The 22978-nt window shown below is 31.7% G+C and overlaps 1 protein-coding gene across 1 annotated transcript in view; it reads right to left on the bottom strand.

Moving 5' to 3' along the window:
- LOC134230510 (uncharacterized) overlaps positions 1–22679 on the bottom strand; it is an 89594-nt gene extending 66915 nt beyond the window's left edge. The window contains exons 1-5 of the mRNA XM_062712347.1: positions 22577–22679; positions 18834–19082; positions 17466–17539; positions 17220–17316; positions 11936–12096 (exon numbers count right to left, since the gene is read on the bottom strand). Of these exons, the coding sequence (XP_062568331.1) occupies positions 11936–12096; positions 17220–17316; positions 17466–17539; positions 18834–19082; positions 22577–22679 (684 nt within the window). The remainder of the gene's footprint in view (positions 1–11935; positions 12097–17219; positions 17317–17465; positions 17540–18833; positions 19083–22576) is intronic.
- Between the last annotated feature and the right edge of the window lie 299 nt (positions 22680–22978).

Below are 22978 nucleotides of genomic sequence, written 5' to 3'. Positions count from 1 at the left end.
TTGCACTTACCGACATGTTGGGCTTGTTTCAGACCTTGTGTTTCGCACACAGGGATATTAAAGTATTGTGAGTAAAGGGGCGGAGATATTGATTGTAATCTAACAAAATATTTATTGGAAGAAAAATTGATGCTACCGAGTTCATAGGAGGCGACTTCCTTCTTTAGAAAAACAAATATTTTTTTTAACTTCAGAAGTAATCAGAAGATTTATCCTGTAATTACAGTAAATCGCACTCATCAAATAATATTCTAATTTATTCACTTTAAACAAATTTTTGCTTTTCAAGGTCACTAAGATTTGTTTTGATATATATATAAAATTAAGGAAATACTGAAAAATATCCAAGCTCACCATAAGAATAAGAAGAAGAGACGGATCACTTAAATCGTCAAGGATGGGCACTAAATATATAGAGGGATAAGGATCCCTGTTGACCGGTCCCAACCACCATGCGTTCCTTGTCATGATCGGCAAATGAAAAAATCCGTACATAATTCAAATAATGGCCTATCAATTAGGACCAAAAAAGTCGGTCATTCGACTTTTGGTTGTCATTTGCAATTGTTTTTATAAGAATATTAGGCTCTTGCATATCTAATCAAATGGGATACATAAATTTCATAAGCCTATTGTCATCCATGTAGGAAGGGTATGCTGTTTCATTAATATTGGAACTTTTTCATATAATTCTTTAACTATATTACACAGGGAAAAGTTGCTTGTATGATATTCATGAGATTATCTTTTTATTTGAAAAATTTGTGAAAATCATATGAAAATTATATAAATATATTTTCAAGTGAAAATCGTGAAAATAAATTTATATGAATTTCACACAAATATTTTTTGCACCTTCATGTGAAGTTATCTTTGCATGATATTTATGCGAAATGATCTTCATCTAAAATTCATATGAAATTTATGTTAGAATCACACGAAGATTTCACATACATTTCATATGTCTTGTTTCTTGTGTCTTTTTCTTGCGAAGAATTCACATAAAATTTATGTAAGCCACTTTTGCCTGTGTACCATTAAGTCTTTTTTTCTGGTCAAAAAAAACCAATATTGAAAAGTGTTAAAGACTGTGTGGTATCTTTAAAAAGGATGCAACAAATCACCCTTTGAAAGAAAATAAATGCATGCATTAACTAATAAAACGTCTTGATGTATCTTGATATTGAACTAAAGGCTACTGCAAATGATTACTTTTTTCGCGTACAATTCACTGCAGGCTGGTTCTTCGTATACATATTGTTTTTGATTTTATTTTGTTTGTTTGTCGTGAAAACAGGAAAGGAGAAATTATGTATCTATATTTACATCGTGTTTTGCAAAAGGATTTATGATTTCTGTACTGTTCATTTGCTGATAAGATCTGGACACTTAACAAAGTGTATCTAGCTATCTGGACACTTAACAAAATGTATCTAACTATGCCATTCTAAATTATGTGCTCACAAAAATTTTCTCATCCTGAAATCGAAACTAAAAATACCTTAAATACCGAACTCACAAATTTATACCCAACTTCCAAATCAGCATTAAGCCAATGTTAACTGTTTATTATAGGAAGATCTACCTACCTGTTCGATTAAAACTTGAAAAAAGAGGTACACAATTGCACTAATTAAAATTTTGTTCCATAATACATTGTATATTAAAATGACATGGGGATAAGAGATATGTAAAGCAAAAATCACTGAGTGTGCATGTTGAAAAGTATTCTTCGTGTCAACTAAGGTCTAAGAACTTTCGAATCTTTGCGATTTTGATACCTATTAAATAAAGCTCATTATATTCAGTTTAATTTGTTAATGGATGATTTAAGGGTCCTCTTGGGGCAAAGAGAAAGTCAATAAAAACGCTCGTATATTAGGATTATAATCATATAGATGAAATACATTATGCATTACATAAGAGAGGAAAAGTTACATCATTGAAGGGAAAAACATATAAACATGGGGATTAAACTAGATAGTTTTTATACAATCATATTCATGTACATAAGTTCCGAGCAAAAATATTTGTTTTACATATATACATTATTTATATACATACAATAAATCATACTTAAATGAAAGTAATACCTTTAGATGATTCATCAAAAATCAGTTTATTTTCACAAAAGGTATGGTCATGGTTTTCGTATAAATCATTAAAGAAAATTAAGTATACTTATACTTCACAGTTAAAATTCTAGGATAATACAGGGTGTTTCATAATATATGTTACATTTTGAATCTTCAATTTAACAAATACATAACAAATTTACAGATAATTCTTTTTTAACAAATTTATACATGTATCCATCAGATTCACTAAGTTTAATTACTATAAGCTATTTGTAACATTTAGTACATGTGTACGCTAATTTTTTATTTAAAAAATCTTTCTTGAGTTCAAAGATCTTAAGATTATGTTTAATTCAAAACAGGGAAGCTTTAAACTTAGCCAATCATTTACTTTCGTCGTGTTTGGGACATTTTCATTTGATATCTTGAAATTCGTTTATATTAAAATTAAATCTTGATAAAATGACAGTGTAAAATATCTAGGCTTAGATCATATATTAGATAAATGTGTTTACAAGTACAGTTTATGTATCTGATGTTGACACTTCCCACACTTTGTGGTTAACATCAGTAGTTTGACCCGAAATTGAAAATCTTTAATAATGCCTTCTAAAAAATGGAGAAATTTTACTTTCAAATTTTGATTATACAAGATAATAAAATTTTCAAAATCATAATGTAAGTTAACTGCAATAAAAAATGAAGTTTTATATATAATCTTTATCATGTATAAATTATATTAAAATGCACAGTAAGACTATATCAGATTGAAACGTCGATGGGGTAAGGGGACAAGCAAAAAGACACTAAAAACAGAGAATTTATCTTGTTTTTAATATATTATATAATGGTAACACGTTGAAACCAACTACAAAGAAATACAAAAGGGGGTGAAATGCTATTGCAGCCTGGAGAACTGGGCTGCTCTATACATATAAATTTAAGTTTTGATGTATGTGGATTAACGTGGGAGAAGTTATTCAGAATTGAAGGTTATCTATACATTAAAAAGATTATACATTAAAATGTTTTTTCCTGTGATTACAATATACAAATATACTTCATTCCATGACGTACGTCTTTTAAATTATTCATGTTTTTCATGTTAAATGTATAAAGTTGCTTATTATTTACTTTCGAAAATACGACAGGTCCCTTTTTTCATCAACACATTAAATTCTTATTATCGCATAAAAACATATGAGTTTTTTCATAAAAGAAAACCATGGGACAAAAACATTTCTAGCATTAAGTACACTTGGGACACATTCTTTTTTTCAATGAGTTACGGTATCTAACCCAAAAATAAATATTATGTTTATTTATTTATTTTTTTAAAAAAGCCTTTAAAGGATACAAATGACAAGATAAATCTTTAAATTAATGAAAAATATTACAGAGTGTGAAAATGAACAAACAGAAAACTTTCATCGATATTTTTAATATCTGTAATATGAAAGACTCCTTATAGGTTTGTTCCAATTATTTCATTAAACCTAAGATGTAACCATGGGAAAGTAACTTTTTTAAAGTCGTAAGGCATTGGACAGAACTTTTTCTAAATACGAATGCCATGGGACACGTACTTTTTTTAAAATGAAAATTTTGTTTTGTACATGGTCCCATCATTGTGATAAATTTTGCCTGGTCCCTTATATTCATTAAGTCAAATATTTTTTTGGTGATAGGTGATCCATGTGTCTGATTCAAATTGATATTTAATGCAGCCAACAGTTATTCAAAGGAATTAATAAAGTGTATCATTCTTGTTTGATTTTCATGCACAATTTTGATGACCGTGAAATATATAAGGAAGTGTTTTATCGTGACCGGCTATTGAAATCGTATTATCACGTTTCGCATTAGAATCTTGACATCGAGTATCATCTCGATAACAATTACACCTTGAAGTTTAACCTAGTCAGTCTACAGAAAGATTAGAACTAATTGCAACAGTTTAAACATACATGCAGATTTGTAGATTAGGTATTGGTAACTCACATATAAAAAGTTAAGAAAATTCACCCAGGAAAAAATTAGGAAATCGTAAGATTAAAGGTACTTGGACACAGATTTGAAGTTATTATTTTCTCTATAATATTACGACTTATATATTTTAATAGCATTTCACACAAAAATTAATTAAAAATCTTATTTCGTTTAAAAGATATTGAAATTTCAAATTTTTCGGCGGGTTTGATTGACATATCCTTGCACATTCAAAAATTTAATTTTATTCTTAATTCTTAGGAAAAGTGGCAAATTTGTTGTGCATAAATGAAAAATATTAATACTATAATCCAGAAAATTCAGTGTAGACATGTTCAAAAGCAAAACAAACACACAATATATTGTCAGTCCGTGCAGTTGTGGTAAGCAGACTGTGACGATTGAACGCACCCGGTGAATTCTAAATATAAACAATAACAGAACTCGAGCCCTGTTTACAAAAACTGTATTCATAACACGAGTGTGCTCGATTTGCTAAACTCTGTACGCATCTCTTAGTTCGGAATGACGATACTTGTGAAGGTATTTTGCTTTCTAACATTTCTACTCTGAATAAAATTATTTTTCTTGATAAAAGTTTTAATATTTCTCATTAAAACACATCAAAATTGCCACTTTTCCTAAGCATTAAGAATAAAGTTAAAATTTGTGAAAGTGTGTCAATCAAACCCGCCAAAAAAATTAAAGTTTTAATAACTTTTAAATGAAATAAGATGAAATAAGATTTTTAATTAATTTTTGTGTGAAATGCTATTAAAATATATAATTCGTGATATTATACAGAAAAAATGAGAAAATATTGACTTCAAATCTGTGTCCAAGTACCTTTAAAATAAGGGATCAAATTGAATTGAGAATAACCCATTTGCACACCGTACATTCTCTATATGAGCTTCCAATGACAGATAACTAACAAGTCTGACTTTCCAGTAAGCATGAAATGTCATCTCTTCATCTGTCATGCTTCAAGGCTTCATTCATGTCACAGAATAAAAAGTGGAGTGTAACATTTTTACTTTCATTTATTACAAGCAGAAGAACCTTTTTTTTCGAAAAAAAAAATACATTTATTTTATGACTATATCCCAAGAACTATTGTGGATAAGGAAGGGGTTGCAGTGAACAGTTACAACAGCAAAATGTTAAAATGGCTGGGACGCAGATTTAAAAATAATATTTTCTAAAATTTTCTAAATGCTAGAAGTAACATGATTAATATCTTGCTTAAGCATTTATAATACAGTTATACCGAAACCTGTTTTATTTGCATATTATTTTAACTATGAAGTTCGAGACGCATTTTAGAGATACATGTACATATCCTTGCACTTTCGCAAATTATACTTTATTCATAATATTTAAAAAAAAGAGGACAGAATTATTTTGAGAAAAAGGGAATAACATTAAAAACCATAACTCAGACAATTCACTGGGTAGAAATTAACGTGAGAAAGGGAAACCAACTCAACAGAATTGAAAGGCCGTGTTCAGTGATGTGTGCGCCCTAAACAAACAGGGCACACCCTGTAAAATACATACAATGACAATAACAGAGCTCGAGTCCTGTTTAAAAAAACACAAGTATTTGACGTGATGTTATGAATAATGTTGCTGTCATTAAATTCCTAGAATATTCACGTTAGATCAATTCATGAAACTGAAATAATAATTTAAATGCATTAACATAGAGTAATTTGAATTGTATACAACGCAACTACCTTTACCCCCCTTTAATGTAAAATTAAATTGAGAGGTGTCCTCCTGATGACACGTGCCTGTTAAACTCAATCTTTGTCAAATTATACTTTGTTAATTTCAAATATTTTTTTTTTAACAAAGTATTTAAAAATTTTAACCACTAAGCACTATTCGTAAAATTTGTAGACATATTTTTACAAAAAAAGATTGGTAAATCCTTAGCGTTCGTTTTTCACCTTACTTTACAAATACTTTATAACTCTGAATTGACGAAGGACTTTTCCGCTATTTCACAATCAAGACAATGAACACACGCCGGATGTGATCGGTCAGCAAGGGATGCTCACTCCTCCATGGCACCTGATCCCATGCACCTCTGATGTTTCGGAGGTCCGTGTTTGCTCTGCTCCTATTTTGTATTGTTTAATGGACTTTGAGATTGAATACTGTTCGTAATCTCCGTATCCTTCTGACACCAGACAAAAAGTTTATAACGCACTAACTTAAAAAAGTCCAACCCTGTCCAAAAATTATCCTTAATCCCACTCTTTCAAGTGACATGACCATCGAGGAAAAACTGAACTACACTGAAACAGTACATATTAAAAACGTTTAAATCGCTGTTTAACGCTTTATAAAATTTAAGCACATGCATACGGAACTGACAAAATACAGCAATATAGAATATTGGAAACTGCCATCAAAATAATTTACTTTCAAAGCACATATATACAATTTCCAGCTTACTTTAACACACGTTTACATATTTTATTCCAAGAAATAACGCTTTAACATGCTTTTGAAATAGAGGGTAAGTAATAATATTTATATACCCTTAGGTAAATTAAGCATTCACAAATTATCTGAAAAAGAGTCAGAATTTACCAACCCTGACTTTACAGCTGTTTTAGGAATACATTATAATTTTGACTTCATGTCAATAATCTAACAGAAGTTATTTGGTGCTTTTTTGCCATAATAATTAATGTAATTTAAAATTGCATAAAAATTATTGCAAGTTTTTTTATTGTAAAATCTAAAAAAGAAAAATGTGGAAATGCAAGGAAATGCTCATATAGTTTCTTTGTGATCTTTTATCCAATGTCCATTTCTTTCTAAAATCTTAGTGTTTTTAATTTCGAAAATTTCTTTCCACATAATACATGTGTTTTCGCTGAATAAGATTTGTACTATTTAAAAAATGGCAGGAAGCAATGTACCTTAACTCAACCTATATCACTTAATGCGAGTACTTATGTAGATGCTTTAACTTTTAACATCAAAATATAACAGAGGAATGTCAGGTTATACACTGTCCTTTGAGGGATCACTTCATTATAAATAGGGATCTGACCTATAAAACCGGGCTTGGTTTATTTTCTACAAAAAAGCTTTTCGATGTCCGTTCTGAATAATGACATTAAGCTGAATACGTATAACAATTTTTTCCCCTAAATCTTTATTTCAGTGAGTAGAGATAGGAGGAACCCTTTTTATTGCTTTTCTGAGTTTGTTATCTCCAAATGTAATAGGCCTAATTGATATTTGTCTTTACTTCTCATTGTGCATAAAGGTAATGTCTCCTGTCTCTGAAATTCTATTCTTCATTTCTAGGCTATTTATCCGTGGATATAATAAAAACTTGTAATTAATGTGAGCAAATTATAAAGGTCTAAATGAAATCCAAGGGAGTGCATTTACTGAAATATGTAGCCAAAATCAATTTGATTAAATTTAAAGGAATATATACAATTGAAATTCATCGCAGCTCAATGCTGCCAAGAATACACGTATTGAGTAACACAGAGTGAGTTATTCTTGTCCTCTGAGAAAGTGTGCTAATACTGAGGTTTGTTCCGCCTCACTGACAACTGTACATGGGATTTTTACGATTTGATATCTCTTTAGTGTTCCTTATATCAAGAATGGGCATGCATAAAGGGTATAAAATTGAAGGTAAAAAACACAAGTCCATTGGCGGATCCAGAGGGGGGGGGGGGGGGTTCCGGGGGTTGGAACCCCCCTTTATTTTTTGCCAAGTGGAGAGAGAGAGAGAGAGAGAGAGAGAGATGAAACGTTTTCCAAGAATACATATTTGTACGTCTAACGCATCTATCTATTGAACTAGAGAGATTTTCACACATTTAGTAACTTTCTTCCATTTACCTTCACGATTCCTTTTTTATGAGAGAATGGTAGAAAATATTCTACTTATTTTTATATATCTTATACATTTAAATAATATGTATCATGCGAGGTTTAATTTGATATTAGATTCCCGCGATATCAAATATCTTTTGTGGGAACTATTAAACCAAACCCCCACCCACCCCAGAAAGTTTGGGTTTTTTTCATTTCTAAAAGAAAATTCTTTGTACTCTTTGGAAATGCTAAAAATTCATTCAATTTCAAGGCTTCAGTATTTTTTTGAAATGTGTTTCTTTGCTTCCAAAGAAAAAAGGGGCGTAAAACAAAGATATTATTTACCACAACCTTATATAGATCTGTCCATACGTGTGTGTGAATCTTTGCTTGAGAGTGCGTAAGGGGGGGGGGGGGTGTTAGAAAGACAAAACCCTGTAACCCCCCCCCCCCCTTTCAAAAATTGCTGGATCCGCCCCTGAAGTCCATAAAAAAATTAAAATAGTCTTTGAAAGGCGAAATTTAAAACTCTATAAGTGTTGTACCAGGTGGATTCGAACCCCCGACTTTAACAAGAGCGTCTCCAAGGTATAAAAGTCAGCGCATATCAACTGAGCTAGTCTGACTATAAGAATGAACGGCATAAATTTAAAGCAGATTATGAAAATCTGGTTTCCTTATTTTTTGTAGGTTTTTTGTGAATTTCGACCCCAGGGCAGGGGTGCCCCTAAAAAATCTTTATGCCTTACATTCTAACCTATCAAAATATCACAATTTTTTTAGGGGCAGGCCTGCCCTGATGGACTTCAAGGCCAAGATTCATGCAAAAATCAACGCTTTAAAGGACAAAATGGTGTTTCGATCAATTTTGGAGGTTTATTGTAAAGTTGTAAATAATAAATTTTAGGTATAAAATACAAATTTAAAAAATTTAGACATATATACGGTAGAAAACAACAAATGAAAATTGATTTTTACATGTCACTTTTTCTGGAAAATTGTTTTTTCCTATATGTCAATTCTTTTGTTAAAGCGAATACATACTTGTACGCCAATTACATATCACCTGATGCCTGAAATTGAATTCAGCTTGCGATAGCTGATGAAAGTAGACTTAACAATGTTATATTTCACTTTTTATTAGCTCATCTGAGCCGAAGGGTAAAGAACCACTGGGCTATAAAAGCTGAAACTTATGTGGAAGCATCCTTTGGTAGTTTAGATTCTAAATTGTTCAAATCATGACCCCCGGGGGTTGGGCGGGGTCACAATGGGGAATCAGAGTTTTACATTAAATTAAATAGGAAAACTCTTCTTTCTAAATCTTCTTCTGAAGAACCACTGGTTTAATGTCTTTACATTAGAAAAATAATGTAAGGTTTCACATGTTTCACTTTCTTATGAAATCTATTGTAGCTCTCGACTCAATTTTAAAAGCAGGAAGATGTATCATTTATATGTTTTGTACCCGTTTTGTGTATTACGTCATCAATTATTTGCAGGAACACGGAATTAAAAGCATGGAACCGACGCATTCTTATGTAGTTCAATTAAAGCCTTTAAGGACCACCTTAACCTTAATATAACTCAACTCGGCTTAGACGAGACATGACGCTATTCGCGCGTTTTCGCGATTTTTTAAAATTAAAAATAATACTGAATTCAATAATTAAAAAAAAATAAATAAAATTTGTCTTAGGATATAGAAAATATGGCAAAAAGTGACATTAAAGCCTCATTGATGTTAGAAAAAACACGTTAGAATTATATATAGTTATTAGTAACTATTTGGAGAATAATACAACCGCACCAAATAAAAAATGGTGAGGAAACTAGTCAGCGGAAGAAAAGATTAATCATATAATCAAACGTTCTTTTTTGAGTATTTATCGATTAAAAAACTCATGCCTAAAAGTGCTCTTCCATTCGAAAAAATCAACAATTCAAAATTTTAAATCGACCACTGAGCTTTGAACATTTGAATACTTTATAAGATTTGGTGTTACATATACATGTACATGGGTAACAATATTTGGAATGAGAATTTCTCATAAATTATAATAAATAAACATAGACCAACAGTCGGTAACAACTGTTACTGATATTTTATTTATTTCCATTAATTTTGCTTCCTTTTATAATTAGATTTATTTCTATATGCTCACAATACTTTTTTTCACTAAAAGATTAGTTACGATGAAACAGATAAATATATCATCTCACATGCAGAATTGTCCTTCGTTCCTTTCTCAGACACATCTACAATGGGCTCATGTCAAGATTTCTTTTTACGAAACGTATAAAGCATGATATTTGCAGAATAGTTTCAAATCTAATTAATAGTTCTGGATTGATTTAGTAAATATCAATTTCAATACCGTGATATACGCATTGACAAGCCAAAAGACAGAGGTAAATGTAAGCCGATGGTAGAGAGTCGCTGAGTGACTAATTACCAGCGACCTTCAAAAAAGTCATGCCGAATGTCGTTGATGGCCTGGGTCAGCGAAAGACGACATCTACCGAATGTACACTGACAAACGTCTATCCTGTCCCCAGTCAATATATGAAAAGCATCCGTACTCAGAAAACGCACATAAAGCAAAAGCTGCAACAGTGGGGGTAAGGTTTGATTTTTTGTGGTGTTTATTTATTTGTGTTCTATCAAAATCAGCAAATAGATGATTAAGGGCTGCCAACATGGAAAACGATTGTCAAGTCCGTCATCTGTGAGTATACTTACATCAGATTTAAAATAACTTTTACTACCCTACATTCGGGTCTTCCGTCGTCTCCTACGTATTTCCGACATTTTAATTTCCTTGGGAACATGTAAGATTGTAATTTTGCAATAGAGTTATTCTTAAATTTTTTGAGTATTTACTAAAAATTCTGATAAGGATAACTTAATTTAGTATGGTAACGGTGACTTGAGGGTGGGGGTATAATTGTCGTGAATTGAAAAGGTTAGAAATGAAACTGAATATCTAATTGAGGGATTTTGCTGACGGCGGAACCTGTTAAGTTTTCAAGAGGAAGATTTAAAGGTTTAGAATTGGGGCTTAGTATTGAGTTGATGGGTCTGCTGCCGCACACTCAATAGTCAATATACCTTGAGCTTAGAATGTTTAATTTTTTAATGAAGTAAATGTATTGCTCTCTTGAGGATATTTCTTTATTATAAACATGTACATGTATTTGAATTTCAGAACATTCAACCAGTTTAAGTTTTAAAAACACTTACAATTTTTCACTTCTGCTCGGAATAGAGAGGTTGAGATTTCAAACGTGTACGTGTACGGGTACTCTCTAAATTCTGTGTGTATTACGTCATCAATTTTAGTAACGTCAAGATTGCTACACGTTCGTAAAACTTGAAGAATGGAATCTACACGTAAGTGAAAACGTGTAGCTTTAATGATAAAAATTAGCCAATTTAAGTGTGAAAATGTGATTGATACACATTAAATAGAATGTTTACTTTCGCGAGCACTTATTTTCATCAAGTTTTGTTTACTTTTAAAAACACCGATCGCGGTGTACACGTATATGTTACACGTCATAAAAATCTCAACAGACAAATTTAAAAAAAACGTGTACGTTTACGTCAAAATATATACAAGTACACATACGCGTACAAGTTTAAGATCTCAACCTCTCTAATATCTAACCTCGGCTGCAACTGACCTATGCTGGTAAAACAATACAGGAAGCAACTATTCATTGCCAGGTGTTCTAAATAAGATTTGGAAATTCGCAAACAAGATGTAAAACAATAAAAAAAAATCAATCTATTAATCCATCTTATAATTTTTGTTTATTATTTCTTGATTTGGCATATTAAAAAAATCATTTCTGCTTATGTACAAACAGCATGTAGATCTTTGATCTTTTTCATCCATGTATGAAGACATTCTCAATGGTTTTTCTGAGAATTGTTGATAATCCAACTATTTCACAACTTGTGACATTTTTTAATCCATTTCACAAATATATGAACTCATTACATCACAGCCGGCATCTTCCCAAATCCCCTGACGACACAGATGAACACAGTCCTGTTCTCCAGTATTATCCGGCTCATTGGGGTACCAGTTGGAGTAGGAAGTGACGTCACGGTTGTTTCCTGTCCAGACAAATCTCCCCTCCTGGTCGATATCGTTTGCACCTATCCAATGTAAACAGCACATCCACCATTCACTACATTCCACTGAAAGTTTTTTATTGAAAAGAAGAATTTAAGTTAACTTTGTAATGGACGACTATCAAAAAAGGATTCGTAAGGAGTAGGCGCTAATGTCAAGCTAAAAGATCCTATTAGTTATCCAGGTTTAATCAAAGGTGTTTTGGGAGTTCAATTCCATACTGCACAACCCGGGGGAAATCCACCATTCACCCAAATATTCTTTGTATTCCAGGCTGTCGCAAGTTTTTAAAAAGTTGTTGTATTAGTCGTTTTTTCTATGGTAAAGAAAAATATTCTTCATGTCTGCTTTTCCTGTTTTTAATTCTATTGATAAAATTCACAAAAAGACGATTAACTTTGTGTTTCGAATGAGGACGACTTGAATAGACTATGTATCTGTTGTTGAGTTGATCAAAAGGTATGAATTGCTGACCAGATAGCCTAATTGAAGAACTTATAGGAGACTCAGGGGGCCCGGCTTCGAATCCCAGTCTTGTCTGTCACTTTTTTCTCCTTTCCTACCACATAAACATTGAACAATTTTTTTTTGAAAGACATAGTATAATTTGCTCTACTAAAAGTACCAGGTATTCAAAGAAGGAAAAGTTTTTTTATCCAAATATTATCACACATATTTTTCTATCAAATTTACTTTAACAATTAATGTATTCAAAATGAATACACATTTTTGTTATATTTTAGAAAGGTAATTTATGATATGAACTCATAACAGAAAGTTTATACAGAACATTTAAGCATGCACAATATGATATTTAATTAGCATACCATATGTTGGAGAGGTCCAAATTATTCAAATTGTATAACAAACCTGGGTTTTGGTAAAGTTATAAATAATTTACTATTGATTAAGTTTTGTTGCAACATTTGTCAACATGCAGAGGATTTTTTTGGACCCCAATACATTAAAAGACAAGTGTCCTGATCCATATTTAAATGGTAAGAATTGTTATCTGAAAAAAAATATTTTAGAAGTCTTATTTGAAAAAAAACCCATTTATTATAATAGTCAAATGCTCTTTAATAGAGCTGTTCAGCATGTTCAGTAACACAGTTTTGTTATAATGATAAACCCAGTGATTTCTTACTTTGTTTGGTACAGAAAAAGTTGATTTTTGCTATTCTCTTGATCACACTAATTTAATTATCTACAGATTAAGTCTAAGTGTAAATGTAAATGATTTACCCTAGGGCAGGGCCACAATGGCCGACCAAAGTTTTACATAGAAATGTATAGGAAAAGTTTTTTTTAAAAATCTTCTTCTCAAGAATAACAAAGCCATGAATGATCATATATTTATATGGAAGCATCCTCAGGTAGTTTAGATTCAAGTTTGTTCAAATCATGACCCCCGGGGGTAGGGCAGGGCCACAATGGCCGACCAAAGTTTTACATAGAAATATATAGGAGAATTCTTTAAGAATCTTTTTTTAAGAATAGCAAAGCCGTGATTGGCCATACATGTATTTAGATGGAAGAATTCTCGGGTAGTGTTGATTCAAGTTTGTGCAAATCATACCCTCTCGCCTTTCAGGAATGATTGGGACTACGTTTGGGTTAAAACTTCTCAATAATAAACTAATTTCTGCTTTTATGCTAGCCACTGTGCTCAGGTGAGCGACGTGGCTCATGGGCCTCTTGTTTTAATTATAACTTAATATTCTTAAAATCAGTGTTGATGACAGCAATCATTTTGTCATTATTTTCTTGCTTAGACCTTTCCAATGATCCAACTTCACTTTTCCTCCATTTAGCAGTTTCTTGGCATGTACAAAATATTATTCTTTCTGTTGTCATATTTTACTAATATATACTCAAAGAAGGAGGACATATTTCTTTTCATTTCATGGTGCATTTTGTTTCATAGGTTATGCAGTTTTCCCAAGAAAGCAGGAACAATGGAGCAGAACTGAAAAGACATTTTAATAAAACCATGATCTGATTGATCAAGTGAAAAATACCAGTTGTGAAATTTGTCGAAACACTACAGCAAGCAAAGGGATTAGTAATCATCAATACATGTATAACTCCTGTTAATATTCATCAGACCAAAAAGAATTTTCAATCTTGAAATTTGAAAAATATTTGGCAGTTGGAAATTTCACTTATTATACAAATTCAAGATCAAGTAAGAACATCACAGCAAATTTGTATGCTACTAAATTGTTCAAAGCATTAGAGAGTTTCACAATTAACTGATACAAACTGCAAAGTGTCCTATCAGGAACAGGCAGTGGTGGAGTTCAGTAAGAGCCAACAGGAAAATGAATTGGTTTGGCTTTAAAATCCAGAAAATGATTCTCCCAGAAAGTGAACAATTACTTGTCTATAATACGGGAAGAATGTTAGAGAGCAGTCAATTGTCCAGATTGTGTTTTATAAAAGGCAGAAGAAGAAAGTAATGAGTGCAAATGATGAAATTTTATAAACGAAATACATGGCTAAGTAGCTCCAAAAAAGGAGGATGTATTGTGTCACATTCATCAAAAAAAAAAATTCAAGTCATTTCACCTTCCCCCAGTAAAAACAACTTGTCTGAAATATCTCAATGTTTGTATCGATGATGTTGAAAATTTGCAGAAATTGTTTCTACTTTAACACTCAAATGAATATGTTGATCAAATGACTAGTATGATGAGTAATGTGTTCACTTGGTTCACTTGTGTAAATATTGACCAAGTATGTATACATGCATTAAATGTAATTATTATTTTTCTTTGTTGTTCCAACTATCTGATTGGCTCAAACTGGATCACATGATCAAGTATAAAATGTGTTACAGACTGGATGTTTCTTTATAAACCTGCTGTTTCTAAAATTGGAAACATTCTTCTGGGAAACAACAATACTGCTGACGTCACAATAGTCTTTATAGACTGGATGTTTCTGAAAACAGATACTGCAGCTGGTTTTCATTACTGTGACGTCATAATACAATGACATAACAATGCCTTGTATGAGAAGGTACTTTGTATTATAAAGAAGGATGTTAAGACATTAAAGTTTTATACTTAAGTTTATCCATTTAGTAGTTTATAAAGAATTCATAGCCATTTCTCAAATAGCCATTTGATAGAATTCATATAACTTTTTTTTTTCAACAAATGTGTTATAAAATTGTTGTAAGATTGGTGAAATACTGTGGGAATACTAGTAAATCTCACTAGTTATGTCTTCTCCCCCAATTTCCCCCCATGCTTGTGTTTTGTCTATTTTCAGAAAGGCAGAAAGTTTCCCCTTTATTATGCCAATTCGTTCTGACACCCCGTCCACTTACGAAGCGGTTTCACTAGCACTCCAATTATCTTTCATTGCCATATTGGAAATAAATCGTCTGCCCGACAGTACGTTTCAGTTTGGTTTCGCACGGTATCCAATATTATTTTCACACCTCCAAACCCGAAAGAGTTTCGATATTACTTAACGAGGAAATTTGCGATTAAGGAGTTACGATATGCACAAGTAACAGCTTTTCAAAAATCTTGCCTGACTTAATCAAGCAATATCTGTAAGAGAAGTGATAAACAGTTTGAGCAATACATTTTTGTGTGTGAAATATGTCTTTTTATTTGAGAACCTTGTAAAAATATTTAATTATTTAACTTGTAGAAGAATGATGCCTTTGCTGCATTCTGTTGTTGTTAGAATGTTAATGTATGTAGGTTTTCTGCCAATCGCAACTCCTCGGTCCCACTCCTCGTGCCTTATCTAGGGAAGAAAACCACAAATGTATTGTTAATTTATACGCCATGACACCGCCCCCCCCTTTTCACGAACTTTGAAATAAAAGCATTGATGATGTATATAGACCTATTATCTGTGGAATATGGAAATAACTTTATTCAATGTAATGATATTATCTAAAATATACTACAGAAGGGACTTCTAACTCCGTTTTTACTATGAACAGGAAATGTAGAAATTTTTAACATCCGATGATGTCGATACATTCGATTTTGTTTTTCGACCTCTGAGGAAAAGACCCGAGATAATGCGATTGACTTTTCTGCAAGTAGATTGATCTACCCCTGGATCTAAATTTAAAGCTACACATATTCTTTAATCTGTTGTCAAATCATTCATTGTAAACATTTTAGAGAATGGATATAACTAAATACATATCTTGTAGGAAAGTATTTTCTCCAATGAAGTAAACAGTAGTAGTTTGTGTTCATTGATCTTTTTTTTACTGAAAGGTGGGTACTATAATTTTTGAGAACAAAATAGGTAAAACCAACATTTAGGCCTTCGTGGAAAAGAAATCCAAGATTTCGCACAGGTAATTTCTTTCGTCAAATCGTCTGGAATCTGGTTGAACTGCGTCGATCGTTTGTGGTGATTGGACTAGTCCATTAAAATTTGGAATAAACCAACAGAGAGGAAACAAATTAGAGAAATCATTTCTTTTGTATTGCATGTCCATATTCTTATACATACGATTCATATGTTGTTTTAAGGAATAAGATAAAATTTGTAGACAGAATTTCTGAATCATGAGAAGATGAAGGTAACAATAACAAACTTTATTTGATTCCATGGACGTTAGCACCCCCATTGATACAATAGAACAATCCAAGAAAAGGCGCGAAGATCGCTTACTCGTGACATTTGGCGCGAAAAGAGCGATTCACCCCTTTCGTAGAATATAAATGGACTGATCCAGTAGTAAAGAAATGCAGAAAAAAAGATACACGGACACGTTGAAACAGTAAATCATATGGAATAATCTGTTTCATGCAAATAGAGTAAACAAAGTAAATACTGCATTATTTTGCATCAGTAAAATCTTTGTTTCCCTGAAAAATGTTTCTTTTAAAATGCAGGTAAAAGATTTCCAATGTAAATCAGCTTGCACAAAATCTAGCTCTCTGGGTATGATCTATTAGTTTCGGATCAAGCAATTATCAATCCTAATACAGCCTGACGCTGTGAAGTCAGACAATAAAAAATGGACCTACTATAAATCGAACGACTTACGACATACAATTTTCGAGTTTTTGTAAAATGGGCCCCTGGCTTGCTAACCAATCAAATCTTGTGTTACAAACTCAGCAGGACATAATTTTTTATTTTAAAAAACCAGTACCAGGATCCCAGGCTGGCAGGATAGTTTCTGTTAACCACGTGTTTTCTTCCTCCGATTCTATGGAAACCAAGTGGGCCCCTAACTTTTCACACTCAAACTGAAATAGTCAGATTATGTTATTTAATTTCCAATAGACTGATAGGATGGAATAATAAGAAAATGAATCTGTAAGATTTTTGAGGCACGTATATTTATTTCTGTCAGGTTTTATGATAACATTATAACAGACATCCCGATTATTCTTACCCTGGCATTTGGCCACGTGGTACTATTCTTGGTTTCTAAGTAGTAATGGGTTCTATACAATAGCCAACCCTCTTCTATAAAGATCATATATAGTTAATAGTTTTTACTTTAGCTTGTTTTTTTAATTTTTGAATGTAATGAAAAGTCCAAGATAAAATACACAAAACTTGGATGTACTATTAGTTACACAGTCAGTAAGGGACTTAATACGGAGTCATACAGGATGTGACATGGAAACCCGTATTGGGCGAGGCGAATCCTACTGAAGACGTTTTTTTTAAATGTCTAAAAATCTATGTGCATATTATGAAAATATCAAGTTTTAATCCATTTACAATCAACACAAAATATCGTAACAAGAAATTCAACTAAATTACCTACGCAATCCGTTTCTTTGCCGCCATTTTTATTTAACAACGCCTCGAACGGAATCGCGTGCCCAATTTTCATATTACTCCATGACGGCGACGTAATGCAGAGAATTTCAGGGAGCCACTTGATTAGCTTTTATCAATCAGTAATCTACAAATTTGTCTGAAGCGGGATAAATGTATATATCTATATAGTCCAAAACCTGGTCTGTACTTTAAAGTGATTGTACTTTAATATAGATACTTGTGATACAATGATATACTACAGTCAAAATTTGTTATCTCGAACCTGATGGAACTGAGAAAGAACTTCGAGATATCCGAGGATTCGAGATATCCAAGATTAAATACTTAAGGAATATGTAGTTGGGACTTCCAAATCACTTTGACATATCCATGGTATTTGAGATATCGGAGTTTGAGATACACAAGTTTAACTGTATATACATTATAACTGTACACATTTGACAGTGTTCTCTAACAATTCGTTATAAAAGGATTATAAAAATTACAACAAAAGTTATTTTTTACGTTAATTGAATACTGAAAAAATCATATATTTTGGTGGGTTCAAATTTTGGTGGTTTGAGTAAAAACTCTTGGTTTGTGGGAATTTGAATTCGTGGATGAAGAATAGTTGAGTATGTATGTAACATTTTACATTTCGTGGTGGACATGAATTCGTGGATCTCTTCACACCTTGAAAACAACGAAAATTATTTGTTATTTCACAGTAAGTTAAATCATTTTTTTACTTTCCATTTCGTGACGCAAATTTATATAGATATATAAGGATGGTTGCAGACACATGGAATCTTATCATCGTAAAAAGTGTACAATTTTGTTATATTTTAGAAACATGTATATATGTATATATTTTCTAATCATTTAAAACCAAAATGGGCCATAATATAAGCCAATCCAAGCATGTTTTTTATTGTGTGTATCCACTACCCTTAAGGCTTGAGATACAATTTTTTTCATCAGTATTACATACCTTCCAACTTTGAGTTGTAATACCTCCACCCAGTTTCTTTATCAGTTTTACTCACAGAATCACACGATTTATACAGATGACACTTCTTTCTTTCAGAGTTGTAGCCGAGACAGTTACAATTCTGGCCACACATAGCGAAACACAGCGTCAGAGAGTCCGAACGGTGCACGGACAGGAGAGAATCATAGAATACAACGTCATCTAAGTCAGTGTCCGCGATATAGTGAGACTCGTACTGGATGGCATTAGCTGTAGTCAACACAGAGCACAAAATCATATAGATGACACATCCGAACATGGTGAGAGTGCTAAAAATTTAAAGTATAAAATTAAGTTTTATTTATAAATCTGAACTTCTTTTCAGTCATCCATCAATTGCAGCATTCTAACAAAATTTATATATGTATCTTTATTATCCTTAGTGCCTGAATTATATCCTCACTAATAGTACGTTACCATATCTATCCTAAATCCGGTTTTGTCTTCTTTTTTGCTTTGCTTCTTATATGTCTCTAGAAGTTCAAGAATTCCTTTTTTTAAATCTTTTCGAAGTTTACCATTGTTATTCAGCCGATGCATGAATTATCTAAAGCAATAAAAAAACACTTAATGATGATTGCAAAAGCATGGATTATTCTTAGTATTTTGAATTGTACAAAAGAATAATATATATCGATTTGATTTTATTGAAAAATCTGTGGCAACTTCTAAAACCTCTGAGAATTATATCCATACACTCAGTCGATTAAAAAAGCTCGGAATTGATTTGAGAGTCTTTGTATTTTATTCTTAAGGCTCAAAGCGATCCATTAAATCATGCTCTCGATTTTGAAAATTAAATTCTAAGTATTTTTAGCTGAAAAATTCAGGGAAAATAGTCTATGACATTTTTTTGATTTAATCCTTAATAAAAATTATAAAATCCTATTTTCGTGATGTCAATTTTTTGTGAATTGAGAAAAATGGATTTATAGGGATTTGATTTTGGGGATAAAGAAGTCTTAAGTAATAAATGTATGTGATATTTTACATTTTGGTGGGCATGAACTCGTTGGTCTCTTCATAGCGCGAAAACAAGGAAAATTAAACCCAACCAAAATAAGTGATTTCACAGTCATTTACATATTTATGAATGAATTCTGAATTAAGCCATAAGTTTGAAAACATGGATTAATGATACGATACTGTATAATGACAACTCTGTATTTGCTGTAATCTACCAAAATGCAGATTCCTTTTTAATACTAAGATAGTGTTTCAACCTGTATATTAAAACGGCAACGTGAAACGTTCAACCCCAAAGTTTTAAACACTTCGAATTCTGTGACTTCTAGGCACCTTTTTAAATTCCATGAAACTGACCACTTCATGTGAAGATAAGTAAATCTTACAGAACTTCTGTCTAGGCGCTATAAACAAGACACATTTGGACTTCAGAGGAATCAGGTAACACACGGATTATAATACCCCTCCCTTGTACAAAAAACATTACTACAGTTAACTATAGTAAATACTCTGATACTTTGATTTACTTTGAAGTTTTACTCTAGAACTTTTTGAAGATAAAGAGTTCTTTAATACATATTACATACCAGTTATCTAATTGTTTGATAAATTATATAAATATAAAAGAAAAGTTCATTTAATATAAATTTCAGAAAATTACATCTGGGATGTTCGGAAAGTAGAATATATCTATCTAAAACTCACAGTAAAATAATCTGATTGACTATCTTGAAAACTTTTATTATGTATAGTTAACTTTAGCTAATTATAGTTTGTTTTGGCTAACGATAGTTAATTACATTTAACTATAGAATTTTTTTGGTAGGAGCTCCCAGGCTATTCTTTCCCGCGTTATTTTAACAGCAATGCTCATACTATTGCATTATTAATAACAATTTAGAGTTTTGTAAACAAATATTTAGCTTGATTGATAACCCACTATTTTTTTTTTCTTTGATGCTGAAAATATTTACTAAGCAAGCATGATAACACCAATTAATAAATCATGTTAACAAAACAAACGGTTTGCTGTTCCGTGATTAAGTATTTAGTGTATCAAATGATTTATTAATGACAATTCGTTGTGTTTCTCAATGCTTCAAATATCATAACACTCCGAATCTAAACTAAATTATTTTTATTATCGAGTTCTAAGTGATGTCGAAATTGGTTTTTATTGAAAAAATGGTTTAAAATCCAGGTTCAAGAGGTCAAATTTGGTGGTTCCCAAAGGAAGGTCTTGTAATAAGCAATTCACCTTTTAAGAGGCAATATCCCTCTGCTCTAAATTTCACGACTTTTTTTAAAAATTCCAAATATTGATTTTCAGCAACAAGTAAAGCATTAAATTCAAATGGAAAATAGTTTGAAGTATGAAGCGTTGCTTAATTTTTCAGAAATGAATTATATGTCATATCATGATGTGAAGAAAATTTGATATGGCAAATGGAAAGATCAATTATTTTAATCTCACAATTAAATTATAAATATGAGGTATATATAAAAATAATATTTACTCTCATACTTACCTAATTTTCATTAGAAAACATACTGAAGCGTTGCTTTTTAAATCAGAATATCAAATTGTTTTCTGTGCATGTAAAATAATACGCATCCATAAACAAGAGTTATCGTTCCATTATCGCCCTTGAAAATATATTTTAATGAAACAAAATATTAATTTAGTGTTGATAAACAACTTTGCATCTAAAATTTCTGTACAATTGAAAGACTTACAAGTTAAGAGATAGAAATTTCTCAATTTACACCGTTTAAAGGACCTGAGTATAAATGTTTTAGGTAAACCATTATAAATAATTAATAAATATAATAGCAATAGAAACTAGAAATAATTATCTGTACGTTAGAATATGTTTGATTGAGTTGCCTATTAAATGGTTCATATAAATGCAAATTTGTAAACTCTGGCATGAAAATTTACTGATTTCATGACTTAATGTCTGCAGAAAGTCTTCTCTCTTATCTTATCAGAAGAGTTATCTCTCTTATCAGAGGGATATTCCACCTTAAATACAAAACCAATAGTACAGTCCAGTCACAAAGTAAGGACACGGTTAAAACAGACAGGCAAACAGATGGACGATGTCAAAAAATATAAAACGCTGAACCTTCGATTACGGGGCATAAAAAATAACATTTCCCCATAATTACCAGGTAAATCAAAATATGCTTTTTATGCAGGACATCTTATCAAATCAAGAAATGTATTAACCCCCTCCCCGCAGTCACGCATTTTAACGCATACATCATTTCCTATTTCTAACGCAAAATCACGCATATATCCCATTTCCCTACAATCACGCATTTTCACGCACACTAAATAGTTCATTTAATCTTAATTAAATGCAAATTCCATTCTATTTCGTACTTTCAAAAATCTCATAAAAAATAAAAAGCATTTTTGTATAAAAATATTACGTCATAAAATTATTTACGTTAAACTTTGGAGAAAAGTGTAGCACGCTATATTGTGCTTGCGGGGAAATGCTAAATTTCTATTTCTATGACGTGAACATTACATATGTAAGTGTATGTTACATTACAGTTCAGTAAGTTGTAAAGAGTTAAGTAATGAATTCAAAACTTATACACCTTGGGAATCAATGCCATAAATTACATTAACATTAAAAAATTCATGGAATCAAATCTAATTTTATCCAAAAACTTTATCCAAAAACTCTATGTCAAAAAAGAGTTATTGTGAGGAATGAGCTCACTTAATGATACTCCTGTGTCCTGTATGGATATAATGGCGAGGACCATGTTTGGCTCTGGGAGACCAGGGTCCGCCGTCATAAAACTGAGAATTCTCAAAAACATTCTCAACTCAAGTCTTAAGAATTACGAAGCTGAGAATTTGAGAATAAAACAGAGTTTAAGTAATTTTTATTTTTCTCAACATTTTTATGACGGTCAGTGAGTCTGAGAATTTTTGATTTGAGAAAATTCTTGGACTTGAGAGCATTCTCAGACTTAAGTACGTTTTATAAGGGCAGACTCAATTCGGTCAAATCACAACAAAGATGACACGTTTTTTGTAAGACAGTAAACAGGCTTTTACTGACCACGTATTGCCGGTGACTAGAAATGCCGCGCTGGAAAACAACCATTCAAAACTA

Source organism: Saccostrea cucullata, unplaced genomic scaffold (assembly GCF_032062105.1).
Source record: "Saccostrea cucullata isolate Sc308-1 unplaced genomic scaffold, CSIRO_AGI_Scuc_v1 ctg1655, whole genome shotgun sequence".
Taxonomy (NCBI): Eukaryota; Metazoa; Mollusca; class Bivalvia; order Ostreida; family Ostreidae; genus Saccostrea; species Saccostrea cuccullata.
This window is presented reverse-complemented; position numbering and strand designations above follow the sequence as displayed.